The 16,288-nt window shown below is 46.4% G+C and overlaps 1 protein-coding gene across 1 annotated transcript in view; it reads left to right on the top strand.

The window, feature by feature from the left end:
* The window catches only part of akap9 (A kinase (PRKA) anchor protein 9), a 395,737-nt gene that overhangs the window by 52,156 nt on the left and 327,293 nt on the right, over positions 1-16,288 (top strand). The window contains 4 exon segments of the mRNA XM_072508693.1: positions 4,589-4,786; positions 6,487-9,114; positions 15,203-15,313; positions 15,889-16,096. Of these exon segments, the coding sequence (XP_072364794.1) occupies positions 4,589-4,786; positions 6,487-9,114; positions 15,203-15,313; positions 15,889-16,096 (3,145 nt within the window).

The raw sequence follows: 16,288 nt of genomic DNA on the forward strand, positions 1-16,288 counted from the left end.
TGCAGCAACCGCTCCCGTTCCTTACTCTCCTGCTTCCCTTTATGTGCCCTTATTGATATCAGCTCCCCTCTAACCACCGCCTTCAACGCCTCCCAGACCACTCCCACCTGGACCTCCCCATTATCATTGAGTTCCAAGTACTTTTCAATGCACCCCCTCACCCTTAGACACACCCCCTCATCTGCCATTAGTCCCATGTCCATTCTCCAGGGTGGGCGCCCTCCTGTTTCCTCCCCTATCTCCAAGTCCACCCAGTGTGGAGCGTGATCCGAAATGGCTATAGCCGTATACTCCGTTCCCCTCACCTTCGGGATCAATGCCCTACCCAGCACAAAAAAGTCTATTCGCGAGTAGACTTTATGGACATAGGAGAAAAACGAGAACTCCTTACTCCTAGGTCTGCTAAATCTCCACGGGTCTACACCTCCCATCTGCTCCATAAAATCTTTAAGCATCTTGGCTGCTGCCGGCCTCCTTCCAGTCCTGGACTTCGACCGATCCAGCCCTGGTTCCAACACCGTATTAAAATCTCCTCCCATTATCAGCTTTCCCATCTCTAGGTCCGGAATGCGTCCTAGCATCCGCCTCATAAAATTGGCATCATCCCAGTTCGGGGCATATACGTTTACCAAAACCACCGTCTCCCCCTGTAGTTTGCCACTCACCATCACGTATCTGCCCCCGTTATCCGCCACTATAGTCTTTGCCTCGAACATTACCCGCTTCCCCACTAATATAGCCACCCCCCTGTTTTTCGCATCTAGCCCCGAATGGAACACCTGCCCCACCCATCCTTTGCGTAGCCTAACCTGGTCTCTCAGTTTCAGGTGCGTTTCCTGTAACATAACCACATCTGCCTTAAGTTTCTTAAGGTGTGCGAGTACCCGTGCCCTCTTTATCGGCCCGTTCAGCCCTCTCACGTTCCACGTGATCAGCCGAGTTGGGGGGCTTCCTACCCCCCCCCCCTTGTCGATTAGCCATCACCTTTTTCCAGCTCCTCACCCAGTTCCCACGCAGCTGTATCTCCCCAGGCGGTGCCCCCCCGCCCATCCTCTCCCATACCAGCTCCCCCCTCTCCCCAGCAGCAGCAACCCAGTAATTCCCCCCTCCCACCCCCCCCGCTAGATCCCCCGCTAGCGTAATTACTCCCCCCATGTTGCTCCCAGAAGTCAGCAAACTCTGGCTGACCTCGGCTTCCCCCCGTGACCTCGGCTCGCACCGTGCGACGCCCCCTCCTTCCTGCTTCTCTATTCCCGCCATGATTATCATAGCGCGGGAACCAAGCCCGCGCTTCTCCCTTGGCCCCGCCCCCAATGGCCAACGCCCCATCTCCTCCACCTCCCCTCCTCCCTCCATCACCACCTGTGGGAGAGAGAAAAGTTACCACATCGCAGGATTAGTACATAAAACCCCTCTTTGCCCCCCACATTCGCCCCACCACTTTGTTCGAACGTTCTTTTTAATAACCCGCTCATTCCAGTTTTTCTTCCACAATAAAAGTCCACGCTTCATCCGCCGTCTCAAAGTAGTGGTGCCTCCCTCGATATGTGACCCACAGTCTTGCCGGTTGCAGCATTCCAAATTTTATCTTCTTTTTATGAAGCACCGCCTTGGCCCGATTAAAGCTCGCCCTCCTCGCCACCTCCGCACTCCAGTCTTGATAAACGCGGATCACCGCGTTCTCCCATTTACTGCTCCGAGTTTTCTTCGCCCATCTAAGGACCATTTCTCTATCCTTAAAACGGAGGAATCTCACCACTATGGCTCTGGGAATTTCTCCTGCTCTCGGTCCTTGCGCCATCACTCGGTATGCTCCCTCCACCTCCAACGGACCCGCCGGGGCCTCCGCTCCCATTAACGAGTGCAGCATCGTGCTCACATATGCCCCGACGTCCGCTCCCTCCACACCTTCAGGAAGACCAAGAATCCTCAGGTTGTTCCTCCTTGCGTTGTTTTCCAGTGCCTCCAACCTTTCCACACATCGTTTCTGATGTGCCTCCTGCGTCTCCGTCTTCACCACCAGGCCCTGTATATCGTCCTCATTCTCGGCTGCCTTTGCCTTCACGACCCGAAGCTCCCGCTCCTGGGTCTTTTGTTCCTCCTTTAGCCCTTCGATCGCCTGTAGTATCGGGGCCAACAGCTCTTTCTTCATTTCCTTTTTGATCTCTTCCACACAGCATTTCAAGAACTCTTGTTGTTCAGGGCCCCATGTTAAACTGCCACCTTCCGACGCCATCTTGGTTTTTGCTTGCCTTCCTTGCCGCTGTTCTAAAGGATCCACTGCAATCTGGCCACTCTCTCCTTTTTCCATCCGTATCCAGGGGGGATTCCCTTCTGGTTTACCGCACAGTGTTTTTAGCCGTCAAAATTGCCGTTGGGGCTCCTATCAAGAGCCCAAAAGTCCGTTTCACAGGGAGCTGCCGAAACGTGGACTCAGCTGGTCATCGCCGCACCCGGAAGTCCATCTTTCATTTATAATACTTCCCACCCCAAATGCCACCCACTTATTGATCAGCACCGCCACCCCCCTCGTTTTCATGTCCACCCCGAATGGAACACCCGCCGCACCTGCTCGTCTGGTCCCTCAACCTCAGGTGCATCTCCTGAAGAAACATAACATCTGCCTTAAACTTTAATGCGTGAAAACGCAAGAACTTTTAACTGGGGCTTTCAAACCGCGAAGGTTCCACGTAACCAACTGGGCGGAGTGGGCTTTCTTCTCTCGCTCTCTCTCTCTCTCTCGCGCTCTCTCTCTCTCTCTCTCGCGCGTTCTCTCTCTCTCGCGCTCTCTCTCTTTCTCGCGCGCTCTCTCTTTCTCGTGTGCTCTCTTTCTCGCACGCTCTCTCTCGCGCAGGCTCTCTCTCACTCTCCTCGCGCGCTCTCGCTCTCGCTCTCGCTCTCGCTCTCTCTCGCTCGCTCTCTCTCGCGCGCTCTCTCTTTCGCGCGCGCTCTCTCTCTCTCGCGCTCTCTCTCGTGCGCTCTCTCTCACGCAGGCTCTCTCTCACTCTATCTTCTCTTGCGCGCTCTCTCTCGCGCTCTCTCCACTGCCATCTCCCCTTAACCAACTGTGCCACACCAACTCCACCCATGACAGCGTCCCACCCACCCCCTCCCCATGAACAAAGAAAAAAGCTCAATTAACACCCCCCCCCCCCCCATTCCTCCACACATTGACCATTGACCCCCCCCCCCCCCCCCCCCACTTCACTCCCGTTAACTAGCCAACTAGCTAGCATGGTGGCCCCCACTCGGGACTGCTGCCCTCCCCGCCCTTCATCCGCAATTCCCCCAAAACAGTAAAACACACTCGCCCACTCCGCATGCAGACACCATAAATACACCAAGCTGCCCGGTATGCAGACCCAAATTCTCCACTGTAACATCTCCAAAGTTCAATGTCCTCACATACCTCACAGTTCATGGTCTCTCATAAATTGACTCGCCTCCTTTGGACTGTCAAAGTAAAACTCTCGATTCTGGTGCGTGGCCCACAGACGAGCAGGATACAACGCCCAAACTTCATTCCTCCCTTGTAGAGAGTTGCCTTGATCCAATTACAACCCGCCTGCCACTTGGCCAACTCCTCATTCAAGTCCTGGGAGATCCTCAACACATTCCCTTCCCAGGTGCACTTTGTTGTTTCCTTTGCCTATTTCAGTATCTTTTTTTTTTTAATACAATCCCTACCGTGTATAGGAGGCCATTCAGCCCATGGAGTTTGCACCGGCCCGTGGAAAGAGTACCCTACATTAAGCCTATGCCTCAACAGCATCCCCGTAACCCCACTAACCTTTTGGACACTAAGGGGCAATTTAGCATGGCCAATCTACCTGACATTCATCTCTTTGGACTGTGGGAGGAAACTGGAGCACCGGGAGAAAACCCACGCAGATAACGGGAGAAAGTGCAAAGTCCGCACAGACAGTCATCCGAGGCCGAAATTGAACACCTGGGTCCTTGGAGTCACCTTCGCCAGCTCCTCTGTGGCTCCTACCTCTGCTGCTGGGACATAGCATTCAGAAGGTCTACCAGTTGCTCAGTAGATCATTGGGCGGGCAACGCCACCCCAGAACCGTCCGCCATCTTTTCCTCTGTCGCACCTCGATTACCTCCTGCCAGGCTGCTGCCTCATTACACTCCTTGTCTGGTAAGACATAAATCAGCCCCATTGATGGAGCACGACTATTTCTCAGTGCTCGGGCACCTCACACCACCAAATGCCCCTCAAATCGGGTGAAAAAAGGACCAAGCAATTCCACCTCGAGGGGGAGCCACCAAATATGTGACCACTCACTCCATGGCCACCACTGAAAGTCAGTTAGGCTGCTTTAAATGATACTGTTAATATAATCTCATGATGTTTAGATATTCTTCTGCAGCAAAAAGAATGTCTCCTGACCTGGTGTAGGTCCATAGCTCTAAATATATTTATAGAAGTTAAGTGCACTTCATTCATGAAAGGACTTCACAGCATTTTTGTAGTACTATTTTCACATCACGGGAAATTATAATTACTATGGATGTAATTTTATTTTACAGAGCTAACAGTTTGAAATTCATGCAGTTTTCTTTTTTTTTTAAATTACAGTTGCAAGCCAGTGAAGCTGTGAGAAGCACTAACCATGGTACTACAGCAGCTGACCTGATACATTCAAAGCAGCAGCTCATTACCTACCAAACACAAATTGATGAAAAGGACCAACAGTTGAAAGCCTTCCAGGAAACAAATGATCAATGTCAGCAACAAATAAAATATCTACAAACTCAACTTCAAAATCTCACAGTGGTATGCCTATTTTTGAATACAAATCACAGCCCATTTATAATGAGAATTTTGTACGGGAACCACTTAATTCTTCTCTCAGCTTTCCACACCGAGCAGTGGCATGATTTATATTAATTTATTTTAAGAATAAATTTGAACTTGTAATGATAATGTCCTAATTTTGCTCATAAAGTCCATTAGTAATTGTTTCTGGATAATTTCTGAGTGTACTGCAATAGTCCAATGTTTATACCGGCTGAATGGCATTGCTTAAAATAGTTCACAAGAAATAAAGCACATCAAGGCAGCACGATGGTGCAGTGGTTAGCACTGCTACCTCACGGCGCCAAGGTCCCAGGTTCAATCTTTGCTCTGGGTCACTGTCCGTGTGGAGTTTGCACATTCTCCCCGTGTTTGTGTGGATTTTGCCCCCACAACCCAAAGATGTGCAGGGTAGGTTGATTGGCCTCACTAAATTGCTCCTTAATTGCAAAAAGTGAATTGGGCACTCTGAATTTATTTTAAAGCACATCTATCTATCTATCTCTTTTTAAATAATTCTTAAATTTAGAAAACAGAGGAATGTTTACATTTCACAGGATAAGTAATTTGAACTATTTTTTGTTGGCTAATCACATCCAGATTAACTTTATAATTACTGCAGCCACTGGAGTGAGAATGCAATGATACTGACAGTTGTAAACTTGACATTTGTGCTGAGGCCAATTCCATCATACCTTACATTTAATCTGAGGCAAATATTCCACAAATAAAATATTCACTTTTCCTTTCAGCAATTAGTAAGCTCAGACCATTTCCATCCAACTTTGCCCAAATTGAATCTGGAAAAGATCTCTGAAGCTTTTCAGCTCTGATCAAATGTCAAAAATATTTGTGTTTTCTTTTCTGGATTTCACTTTGAAGAGTTTTTATTCTTGCAATTTCAAGCACCTCTTCATTGGCCTTATGGTCTGTAGATGGAATTTTTAGCATATGCCTTAACATCCACATTTCAACGGTCTCTAATTTCTTCCACAATATATTGTCCAGGCTTCTGAGGAAGTGGATGGAATGTAGCATCTTAAGAGTTTATTTCCTTGTTACAAGCTTGAGTTTTCTGGTTCACACGTCCTTGGTGATTGTGAAGGAGACTTTTTTCCTTCCTGCAGGATAGTTATGATAGGGCAATTGGTCTAAGGCTTATTCAGGGTTATATTCTCTTTCAGTAATCCATGCTGCATAACTTGAAAGAGGATGATCTGATGCTTATTTTTGAAATGTGTAACAAAATAAACTGACCCAGGAACTGACCCATTAGCCTTGTATCAATAAAATGATGAAATTGGTTATTGAAAATAATAGCTAATCCACCTAACCCGCACGGCTTTGGATGCAGGTGGAAACGGGACCACCTGCCGAAAACCTACGCATATACTGGGAGAACACAAATTCCACACAGACAGACCCAAGATCGGGATCGAACCTGGGTCCTTGGTGCTATGAGGCAGCAGTGCTAACCACTGCACCGCCTTCCCACCCATGACATGCAATCAGCACAATCTATTCAATCTGAAAACATTCTCTTTAAGCTGTTTTAAACTTGTTCGATTTAGTGAAAGCAATCTTGATAAAGTTTATTTTCCCAATACGAGATCAAACAAACCTTTGACTGCAACTGAATGATTAGAATATTCATCTTTTTTTTTTCTTTTAATGTACAGACTGATAATGAAAAGGCTGATAATGTCCAGAAGTTAAATCGCAAAGACCAACAAATCGAACAGCTTGAGAAAACTGTTAAAGAACATGAAAATGCGGCATTATTGTTGAAAGATAAGATGATTGCTTCTGATAAATTAGTTCAAAATTTAAATGAACAGATACTCCAAAGAAATCACGAGACTGAGAACCTGAGAACAGAATTGACTAGCTCAAAGCAAAGGGAGAGGCAGTCATCGGATGAAATAAAGCAGTTAATGGGTACTGTGGAAGCACTTCAGAAACGCTGTCACCTCGGCAATTTGTCTGAATTAGAAACAGTACAAAAGATTGAAATGGAAAATCATCGGAAAATGGAGCAACTGCAAGCAGAATTGGATGAGATGTATGGAAAACAGATAGTACAGATGAAGCAAGAATTGCAGCAACAGCATACTTCGGAGATTAGAAGACTTACTGAGCAGCATAAAACTGAAATGGAAAAGGCTTTGGGTCATTCTGTTAATAACTTAGTCAATGAGGAACAAATCAATTTATTAAATGTGGCAATCAATGAATTAAATGTCAAATTAAGAGACACTCATTTTCAGAAAGACCAAATAAGGCAAGAAATGACCCAACAGTTAGAAAGAACTTCTGATAAAAACATGCAGCTGCAGAACCAAGTTCAAGAACTTTTAGACGAACTCAATTTCACTAAAGTTCAAATTCGGAGAGCTTCAGGAAGCATTACTGATCAGAAGATCAAAATGCATGAAGTAGAAGAGCTGAAAGACATGGTTGAACAGTTGAAGGCCCAACTATTAGCTACTACAGAGTCTAATAAGGAGCTGGACTCTGAGCATAAGGAAGAAGTTACCAACTATAAAATTAAGCTTGATATGCTGGAGAGGGAGAAAGATGAAGTTTTGGGTAGGATGGCTGAATCTCAGGAAGCTGAATTAGAAAGAGTAAGGACTCAACTTCTTTTCAGCCATGAAGAAGAGCTAAGTAAACTAAAAGAAGACCTAGAAAGAGAACATAAATTAAATGTTCGCAATCTTCAAGAAGATTTGGCTGTGAAACGGAGTCAGCAATTGGAAAGCTTGAAAACAGAACTTGGTAAAAAAATGGAAGAAATTAAATATGAAAGGGATAATATGGTCATTAAAAATAATCAACTGTTTTCTGAGATTGCCACATTGAAAAAAGAACTGCAGATGTCACTTAAGAATGATAAAGTGGAAACAATGTATTTGCAGATAAGTGAACTTGAAACAGAAAATGGAGCATTAAGAGAAGTTGAGAAAGAAAAATGTAAACTTGAAAAAGGAGTGATAGAGCTACAAGCCAGGAATAACATTTTGGAGAAACAGTTTGTGGAGCAGGAAGTTATGGAGATAAAAATCAATGAGCTTCAGAAAGAAAACGAAGATCTTAACGAAATCAAAAATCAGTTAGAAGAAAAGATGAATGTTCATATTATATCTGAAGAGGATAAGCTGACATTAGTTAGTGAAAATGAGTTTTCAGAAATGAGAGGTCACATCGAAAGGCTTACGGTAGTAAATGGACAACTTCAAGCCCATGAGAGGGAACTCCAAGAGGAGGTTGAGAGACAAAGGAACACCTTTTCTTTTGCTGAGAAAAATTTTGACGTTAACTTCCAAGAATTACGTGATGAATATGATTGTCTGCTGAAAATGAAGTCCCACATCGAAGAACTGATGATAAAGCAAGAATTTGAATATGAAGCCAAGTTAAAGATCTTAAATGAACAACTTCAGCTGTCAGAGTTAAAGATCGATACTGGAAACTACACAATGATAAATGAAGTGCAGCTGGACATAGCTCATGATAATTCTGGTGGCCAGCCTATAAGTGTAGGAAGCAGAGAGGTCATTGAAAAAGATGCAACTGAACTCATGGAAAAACTTGAGATAGCTCAACAGGATAAGAATGAGCTATCTAAGAGTCTCTCAGACGTTTCAGATGTTTTGATTTTGAGACAAAATGAAATTTTGCACTTGAAAGAGGAGCTGAAAAACCTAAAAGAGCAAGCTGCAGAAAAGGGTGAGAAAACAAATCGAAGTGAGAATCAAAAACTGCTAGATGTTAAAGTAGACGTCCAAGAACACCAGCAAATGTCCCAAAGAAAATTTAACAAAGCAAAGAATGAATATCAGTCTAAAGAACCAGCTTTCATTGTTTCCTGTGAATTAAAAGAACACGGACAGCAAGAAGAAAATCTAATGGAGCAATTCATTTCACTACAAAATTCATTGCAGATTATTGTTTTAGAAAGAGATGAGATGCAACAAAATCAGATTAACCTTATTCAAGAAAAAGAATCTCTATTAACCCAAAATCAGCACTTAAGAGAGAAACTGACATCTGAATCCTTAGTCAGTCTGCAGACTGAAAGGGACTACCTCAAGCAACAGCTAGAGTCTGTTCAAGCTGAACAGCTGGGCTTGGCTGAACTTGTGCAGCAGAAAAGCTTGATGGAAGAAGCTTTTCACAAAAAAATAGAGAAAATGGAAAATATTTTAATTATAGTTCAGCAGGAGAAGCTGGAACTGGAGATGACGATTCAAGCAAAAATTGGAATTCCTATTTGTGAACTGCATACTAAATTGGTAGAAAATCAGGTATGTGAGAAATATGATAGAACGATTAAAACACTACCAATATAGCACGTAAATCTGATCATTTTTATGAAATAATAAATGTCAGTGGCTTTGGTAGGCATTCAAGTTTGCACCTTATGACTATCCTCTCAAAACCTGCAGTAATTGGACCCGTATTACGTTTTCATAGTTGGTTACAAAAGTTTACAAATGCATGTGGCCATGCTGTAAAAATTATTTAAACACTTTTTAAAAATATATTTTTATTGACGCTTTATTGTTATGTAAGGCACATGGTATTTACAAAGTAACAGCTTGTGTATCTGATATTTACAAGCCAGTTCGTATCTTATGTGCAACAGTTTTTACAAGTGGTCGTTCCCTGTCCTCTGTTGGAGGGATGTTATTCTTTGTTATTTCGTATTGGGAGGGAAGGGTCCTGCATGGTCCTTCCCCTCCTCTCCTCACCCACTATGCTTCACTTTGTGCCTTATTTGGGATCTCTCTCTCTCTCTCTCTCTCTCTCTCTCTCTCTCTCTCTCTCTCTCTCTCTCTCTCTCTCTCTCTCTCTCTCTGCCCCGTCTCTTGTGCGTGCCCTCCCTTGTCTATCTCCCTCTCTCTGGTTGCCGCAGATGGGGGCCATGGAGGACATCTTGGTTAGGCCGAAATGTTGCCTCATTTGATTCCACGTCTACAATGAGGCTACCACCACTGGGCTGGATGTGTGCTTTGAGGAGGGGATGGGAGGGCTGCCACAGCAGGTGCTCAGGGGGTTGTTCCCTTGCAGGAGGACTCCTCCAGCCTCACCCATTCCGTATCCTTACCCTCACTTTCGCGACTGTGGCCATCCAGTGGTAGGTTCGGTAAGACTAGACCGCCCATGTTTTTCCTTCTTTGCAGCGTTGACTTAGGGATCCACTGATTCTTACCCCTGCACACAAACGCCATAATCATTTTGTCTACTTTGTGGAAGTAGGCCTTGGGGATGAAGATCAGTATGGATCTCAGCAGGAAGAGGGATCTCGCAGTACGTTCATTTTGATCGTCTGCACCCTCCCCGCCAGGGTAAGCAGGATTCCATCCCGTCTTTGTAGGTTCTTTTTTACTTCCTCCGCCAGACTGGTCAAGTTCCACTTTTGGATGTGTGTCCAGTCATGGGCTATCTTGTGCTTTTCAAACTTTTTTGCCCGAGACCCATTTTTACCAACTGTCCATCCTTCGGGACCTACGCCAGCCGACATTCGCGACCCACCATTTTCTCTTACCTTTAATGCAAGAGGTGAGCATGGGCTTATATTCCATAGTCTAGAGTATTGAAGAATGAGAAATGACATAATTGAAACAGGCATTATTCTCTCCGGATTCTACAGAGCAGATGCAGAATGTAAGTTTTCCTCAGATGGGTGGTTTAAGCCTGGGGATATAGTCTGCAAATTACAATGCAACAATTTTAGACATAGATGAGGAGGAATTACTTAACTCAATGTATTGTGAATCTTTTTAATCTCTAAAATTCACTACCCAAGAGAGTTCTGCAGGCTCAGCCATTGAACATGTTCAAGATAGATGCAGGAAGATTGAATTGAATTTAAAAAAAACAACTTCTCGTAGATCAGCACACTGACGTCAGGAGGAGGCAGTGTTTCTGTCCGGGTTCTGGGTATGCGCACTGATGATCGGGCACGCATGCGCAGCGCTCCCCCATTTTTAAAGCCGATTGCAGCCGGCATTTTTAAAAGGCAGCTGCTACGGTCATTGCGCCTGAATTCCCGCGATCGGGAACGCCACGATGGATGGCTCTGCGACCCACCTGATACCCGACCCACCCGCTGATCGCGACACCCACTTTGAAAATGCCTGGGCTAGATGGATCGGCAGGTAGCGGAAATTGTTTTGGGCTAGTTTAAATGATAGTCCCCCCAGCTCTGTCGTGTGTATGTGTATGTGTGTCCCGTTCGCGTTCACTGGGAATGCCTCGCTCTTACCCAGGTTGAGTCGATAGCCCGAGAAGGATCCGAGCTCTCTCAGAAGTTACATATTTTCTTTCAGGCCGTTTTGTGGGTCCGGGATGTAGAGGAGCAGGTCATCCGATCGCATAGAGCCTCACTCTGTGCTCTCTGCCCCTCATTGAATGCTCTTCCAGCTTTTTGCTTCTCGTACAGCGATCACCAGTGGTTCAATTGCCAGGGCGAACAAGAGCATCCCTGTCTTGTGCCTCTCTGTAGCTGGAAATGTTCAGAGCTGGTGGTGTTGGCCTGAATGCTCGCCTTGGGAGCATTGTACAAGAGTGTCGCGCATGAAGTGAATCCTGTTCCTAGCGCAAACCGCTCCAGCACCTCGATGAGGTAACATTCGGCTCAGTTGAAGGCCTTTTCTGCCTCCAGGGCGATGATCACCTCTGGTGTTCTCTCCCCGGAAGGGGTCATTATTGTATTCAGCAGCCACCTGATGTTCGCACTTAGCCTCCTACCCTTGGCAAAACCTGTGTGGTCCTCTGCAACTGCAGTCCTCCACTCTCTTGGCCTGGACCTTTGTGAGTATTTTTGCATTTACATTCAGCAGTGAAATGATCTTATTTGACCCACACTCCGTCTGATCCTTGTTTTTCAGCCATATCGTGGGGCTGTGTTAGTGTAGGAGGCAGGGTGCCCCTCGCCAGCGAGTCTGCGAACACGTTATGCTGGTGCGGGGCCAGGGCTGGTGCGAATTGGTCCTGGCGCCTTCTCTGCCTATATGGAGCTGATACTCTCCATGATCTCTCCCAGTCCTACTCGTGCTTCCAGCGCCCTCCGCCTATCGTCCCCCACAACTGATATGCCCAATCCATCGAGGAACCGTTTCATCTCCACATCCCCGTTGGGGGGTTCGGAGGTGTACAGGCCCTCGGTAGAATGTCTCAAATGTTCGGTTGAGCTCTTTTTTGATCGAATACTGGTTTGCTTCTGCTGTCTTTTACCTGCACTATCTCCCCCGTGGCTGCCTGCATTCTCGGCTGGGGAGTCAGGAGGCGGCCAGCCTTTTCCCCGTGCTCATAGAAGATCCCCCATGTCTGGCAGAGTTGGTACACTGCTTCCCTTGTGGCTAGCAGGTTAAAGTTCATTCGTAGCTTTTTCCTCTCTGCCAGAAGCTTTATGGTCAAGGCCTCGGAGTATTTTCTGTTCACCTCCAGGATGGAGGTTTCCTGGCCACTCTCTCCTATCTATCTCTTCATGCCTTGTAGGCTATAATCTCTCCCCATATCACCACCTTTAGTGCCTCCCAGAACATGGAAGGTGAGACTTCCCCGTTCCGGTTGTTTGTAATGTACTCGCCGATGGCCTTGATATTTTCTGGCAGAAGACCTTATCGGCCAGTAGGTCCGTGTCCAGCTTCCATGTGGGGCGCTGGACACGGCCCGTCTCCAACCTCACATCCTCGTAACGTGGAGCGTGGCCGGACGTAACTATTGCGGAGTATTTCTTACTATTACTGAAAGCACTGCTTTCCCCACTGCAAAGAAGTCTATTCTCGAGTATGCTTTGTGGACCGGCAAAAAGAACGAGACCCCCCCCCAAATGATCAGTCTGTGGGTGTCAATGTCGGGTATTTCCATCATGGTCCTTTTTATGAAGCCTGTGTCGTCCCAATTGGCCGCGTACACATTAACCAGGACTACCGCTGACCATGAGGCACCGTCCCCCTTGGTCCGTAAGCGTTCGTGTCACCACGAACCTCGTTCTCTTACTGATCAATATGGCTACTCCCCTAGCCCTGGTCCCGTAACATGAGTGATGCGTCCCACACAGCCCTTTCTTACCTGCGGTTGGTCCTTCTCCCTCAGGTGTGTTTCCTGAAGGAAGACTATGTCGGCTTTTGGGCTTCTCAAATGGGCGAAGACTGAATCTTTTCACCAGGCCATTAAGTCCCCTAACATTCCATGTATAATCCTGGTGAGGGTTTTCTTTCCGCGCACACCTGCGGGATCAACCATACTTACCTGGTAGACATGTCCCTGCACTCCAGGGTTTTTCTTTGTTAGGGGGCTATCCAGAATGTCCGCTGTCACCATTCTCACCATGGAGCCGGGCCCATGCGCTCTGGGGTTTCCTTTTGTCCAGCGGGCACTCAACATTGCCGCCAACTATGTGTATGCCACGTGGGTGTGCCCCTGCGCTCCCGGGTTTCCCTTTGTCCGGGGACTCTCCAAAGTGGCTGCTTGCGGCACCATCTTGTTTCCTCAGCCTGTTCCTCCCCTGCTGAGACATGTACAATACCCAGCTCATTTTTCTTTCACTGTTCCTTTTGTGTCCCTCTCCCGCCCCCCCGCACACACACTTTCTGTGTGTGTCCCCCTTCCCCATCCCTGTGCACCCCCCCTCACCGACCAGACGCTCCTTCCCTGCCAGGAGGTGTGCTGCGGTCCCCCTTGCTTTTTGCCTTCCTGTGCTAGCTATTTCTACTAGCAGGGTGACCCTCCTCCCTGGGCTGGTCTAGCCCCTTCCTTTTCCCCCGCTGACTGCCCATTCTCCCTCTCTAAACCGACACCTGCCTTCCCCAGTCCCTGCTCCTTTCTAAGACTCAGTCTTCCCTTTATGATCGGAAAGAGGCAGCACAGTTCTGCAAACATGCTCAATGCCCAATAAGTTTTTTGCTCTTTCAGAGTCTTTCTCTGTTCACAGGGCGTCAAGGTAGCACAGTAGTTAGCACTGTTGCTTTCCAGCGCCAGGATCTCGGGTTCGTTTCCCGCTTGAGTCACTGCCTGTGCGGAGTCTGCACGTTCTCTCTATGTGTGCGTGAGGTTCCTCCGGGTGCTCCGATTTCCTCCCACAAGTCCCAAAAGACGTGCTTGTTAGGTGAATTGGACATTCTGAATCCTCCCTCAGTGTATCCGAGCAGATGTCTTAGGTGACTAGGGGATTTTCACAGTAACTGTCTCTTTGCAGTATTAATGTAAGCCTACTTGTGACAATAATAAAGATTATTAGTATTAAACAACTCTCACCGTTGCCGTGCCTGTCTTGTCCCAGCCGTTGGTTGTAACAAACTCATTCACTTCCTTTGGGGCGTTAAAGTAATGTCTATCTTTTGGTATGTGACCCAGAGTCTGGCCGGGAACAGGACACCGAAACGTACCCCGTTCTTGTACAGGGCCGATTTTGCCTGATTAACTGCGGCCCTGCGTTTTGTTAGTTCTGTCCCAATGTCCTGGTAAATTCTGATGCTATATCCTTCCCAGGTGCTTGCTTTTGTTTGCCGTACCCACCGCAGAATCCTCTCACGGTCCTGGTATTGGTGGAGCTTTCCGATAATCATCTTCAGCTGCTCCCTTGCCTTGGGTTTCGGTCTAAGCGACGTGTGTGCTCTGTCAAGCTCTGGGGGTTTGGGGAAGCGGTCTCTCCCGACTATGTTGCCCAGCATTTGGGCTATGTAATCTGTTGGGTCTTTGCCCTCGATGCCTTCGGGCAGGCCCACAATCTTGATGTTTTGTTATCGGGACCTGTTCTCCTGGTCCTTGACTTTACCCCTGAGGTTCCCCAGGACCACCGCCAACCTTTTTACCTCCGCCTCCAGCGCGGCAAATCTGTTGCTCTGGTCCATCGAGGCCTTTTCAAGGTCGAGGATTGTCCTCTCCTCCGTTACCAATTTTTTCCCTAGCCCATCGATTGCCGCCTTCATGGTGGCCATCGCCTCCGCTACCGACACCTTGACCAACACCTGGATCTCTATCCTGTTCGCCGCCTTCATGGCGATCAACTGCTTCATCAGGAAACTCTTCCATCCGTCTCCAGATGGTGGTGGGGGAGGCTGATGCTCGGGTTGTTGGCCGCTCTCTCTGCTGGGTGGTTGGGGCCCCTTCGCCTCGTGGGTTTGCTATCTCGTCCGCCTGCTGGTCGTAGCACTTTCAACTGCTTCTGCTGTCTCTTTGCCCCCTCCTTTAATTGTTGAGGGATTTTTTTCCCTTGTACTTTGGGCAAAATTCAACTAAAAGTGCCTTTTTTGCCCCAGTTCAGAGGAGAGCCACCTGATGTGCACCCTCTCAACACATCACCGTCTTCGGAAGTCAACACTAACTTTTTTATTAAGTAAAACACAACTTTTGTTTTGGGTTACATACAACCTGTTACTGCAGGCACAAGACGCAGAGTGCAAAGGATGTGAGACTTCTATCGCTCTCCAAGGGTACACTGCATCTTCTCAAAGTTACTTGGAACAGATGGAACAAATGACAAAACAGGCAGAGGTATGATTCTCCACATTTAGTTCAACACTATTTCTCTATTACATCATTCAAACATCTTTACCCCACCATCATCCCAGCCCCACCATTGCACACCAACCCTCACTTCAAAAAATTAGTCACTGTCTAAAAGGATATGATTTTTTATTTAATAAAGCTTTCAGGGAATTTAAACAGTTTTGCTTAATCTCTTAAAATGCTACAATACTTGAAAGATTTTAGAAATATTTATTTGCAAAATTGGCATTCTTGTGAATTGTTGTACCTTGTGTGCATGCTCAATTATAAAAATGATTCCATAGAATCTATAATAAATACATGAGGTGTCTATCTGCAATAATAATCCTGTCAATAGCTATGTTCAAGTTCTGATCTGAGACTTGACTTGTGTTTTCAAGTGACATTTCCTAAAGAAGGAAAATTTTGTCAGCATACATCAGGGCAGGAAGGACTGCTGTGTTGACTTTGTTTTTGGTTGGACCATTCTGTCCCTTTAAATTGAAACATGGAAAAAGATAATGGCGTGTGTGGTAAAAGAGAATGAAAAATAAAGAAAATTGATTTTTGTTTATCGATAGGCGGAGTTAAAGCTTCAGTTGGAGGCCCAGCGCATTAGTCTTTCTCAGATTTATGCTGCTCAGCTGGAGCTTATTCGTGACAATTTGAACGATGAAAAAGCAGTTGCTCTTGAAAGACTCCAGGAGAAGCTCACGATCTCTCATTCTTCAGAAATAAAGCAGCTTCAAGCACTGTACCAGCAGAAAATTCAAGGCTTCCCTCACAAAGGTGATAAAAACAAAAAACTTTATTGGGGCAACACAGATTGAACTTATTTAATGAAAAACCAATGGAAGATCTTTTCTTTAATATTTTAATTTATTTTAATAAGATTAGATTTAGATTTATTGTCACGTGTGCCAAGTTACAATGAAAAGTATTGTTGTGCGTACAACCCAGGCAGATCGTTCCATACGTGAA

This window comes from Scyliorhinus torazame, chromosome 6 (genome assembly GCF_047496885.1).
Source record: "Scyliorhinus torazame isolate Kashiwa2021f chromosome 6, sScyTor2.1, whole genome shotgun sequence".
In the NCBI taxonomy this organism is placed as follows: Eukaryota; Metazoa; Chordata; class Chondrichthyes; order Carcharhiniformes; family Scyliorhinidae; genus Scyliorhinus; species Scyliorhinus torazame.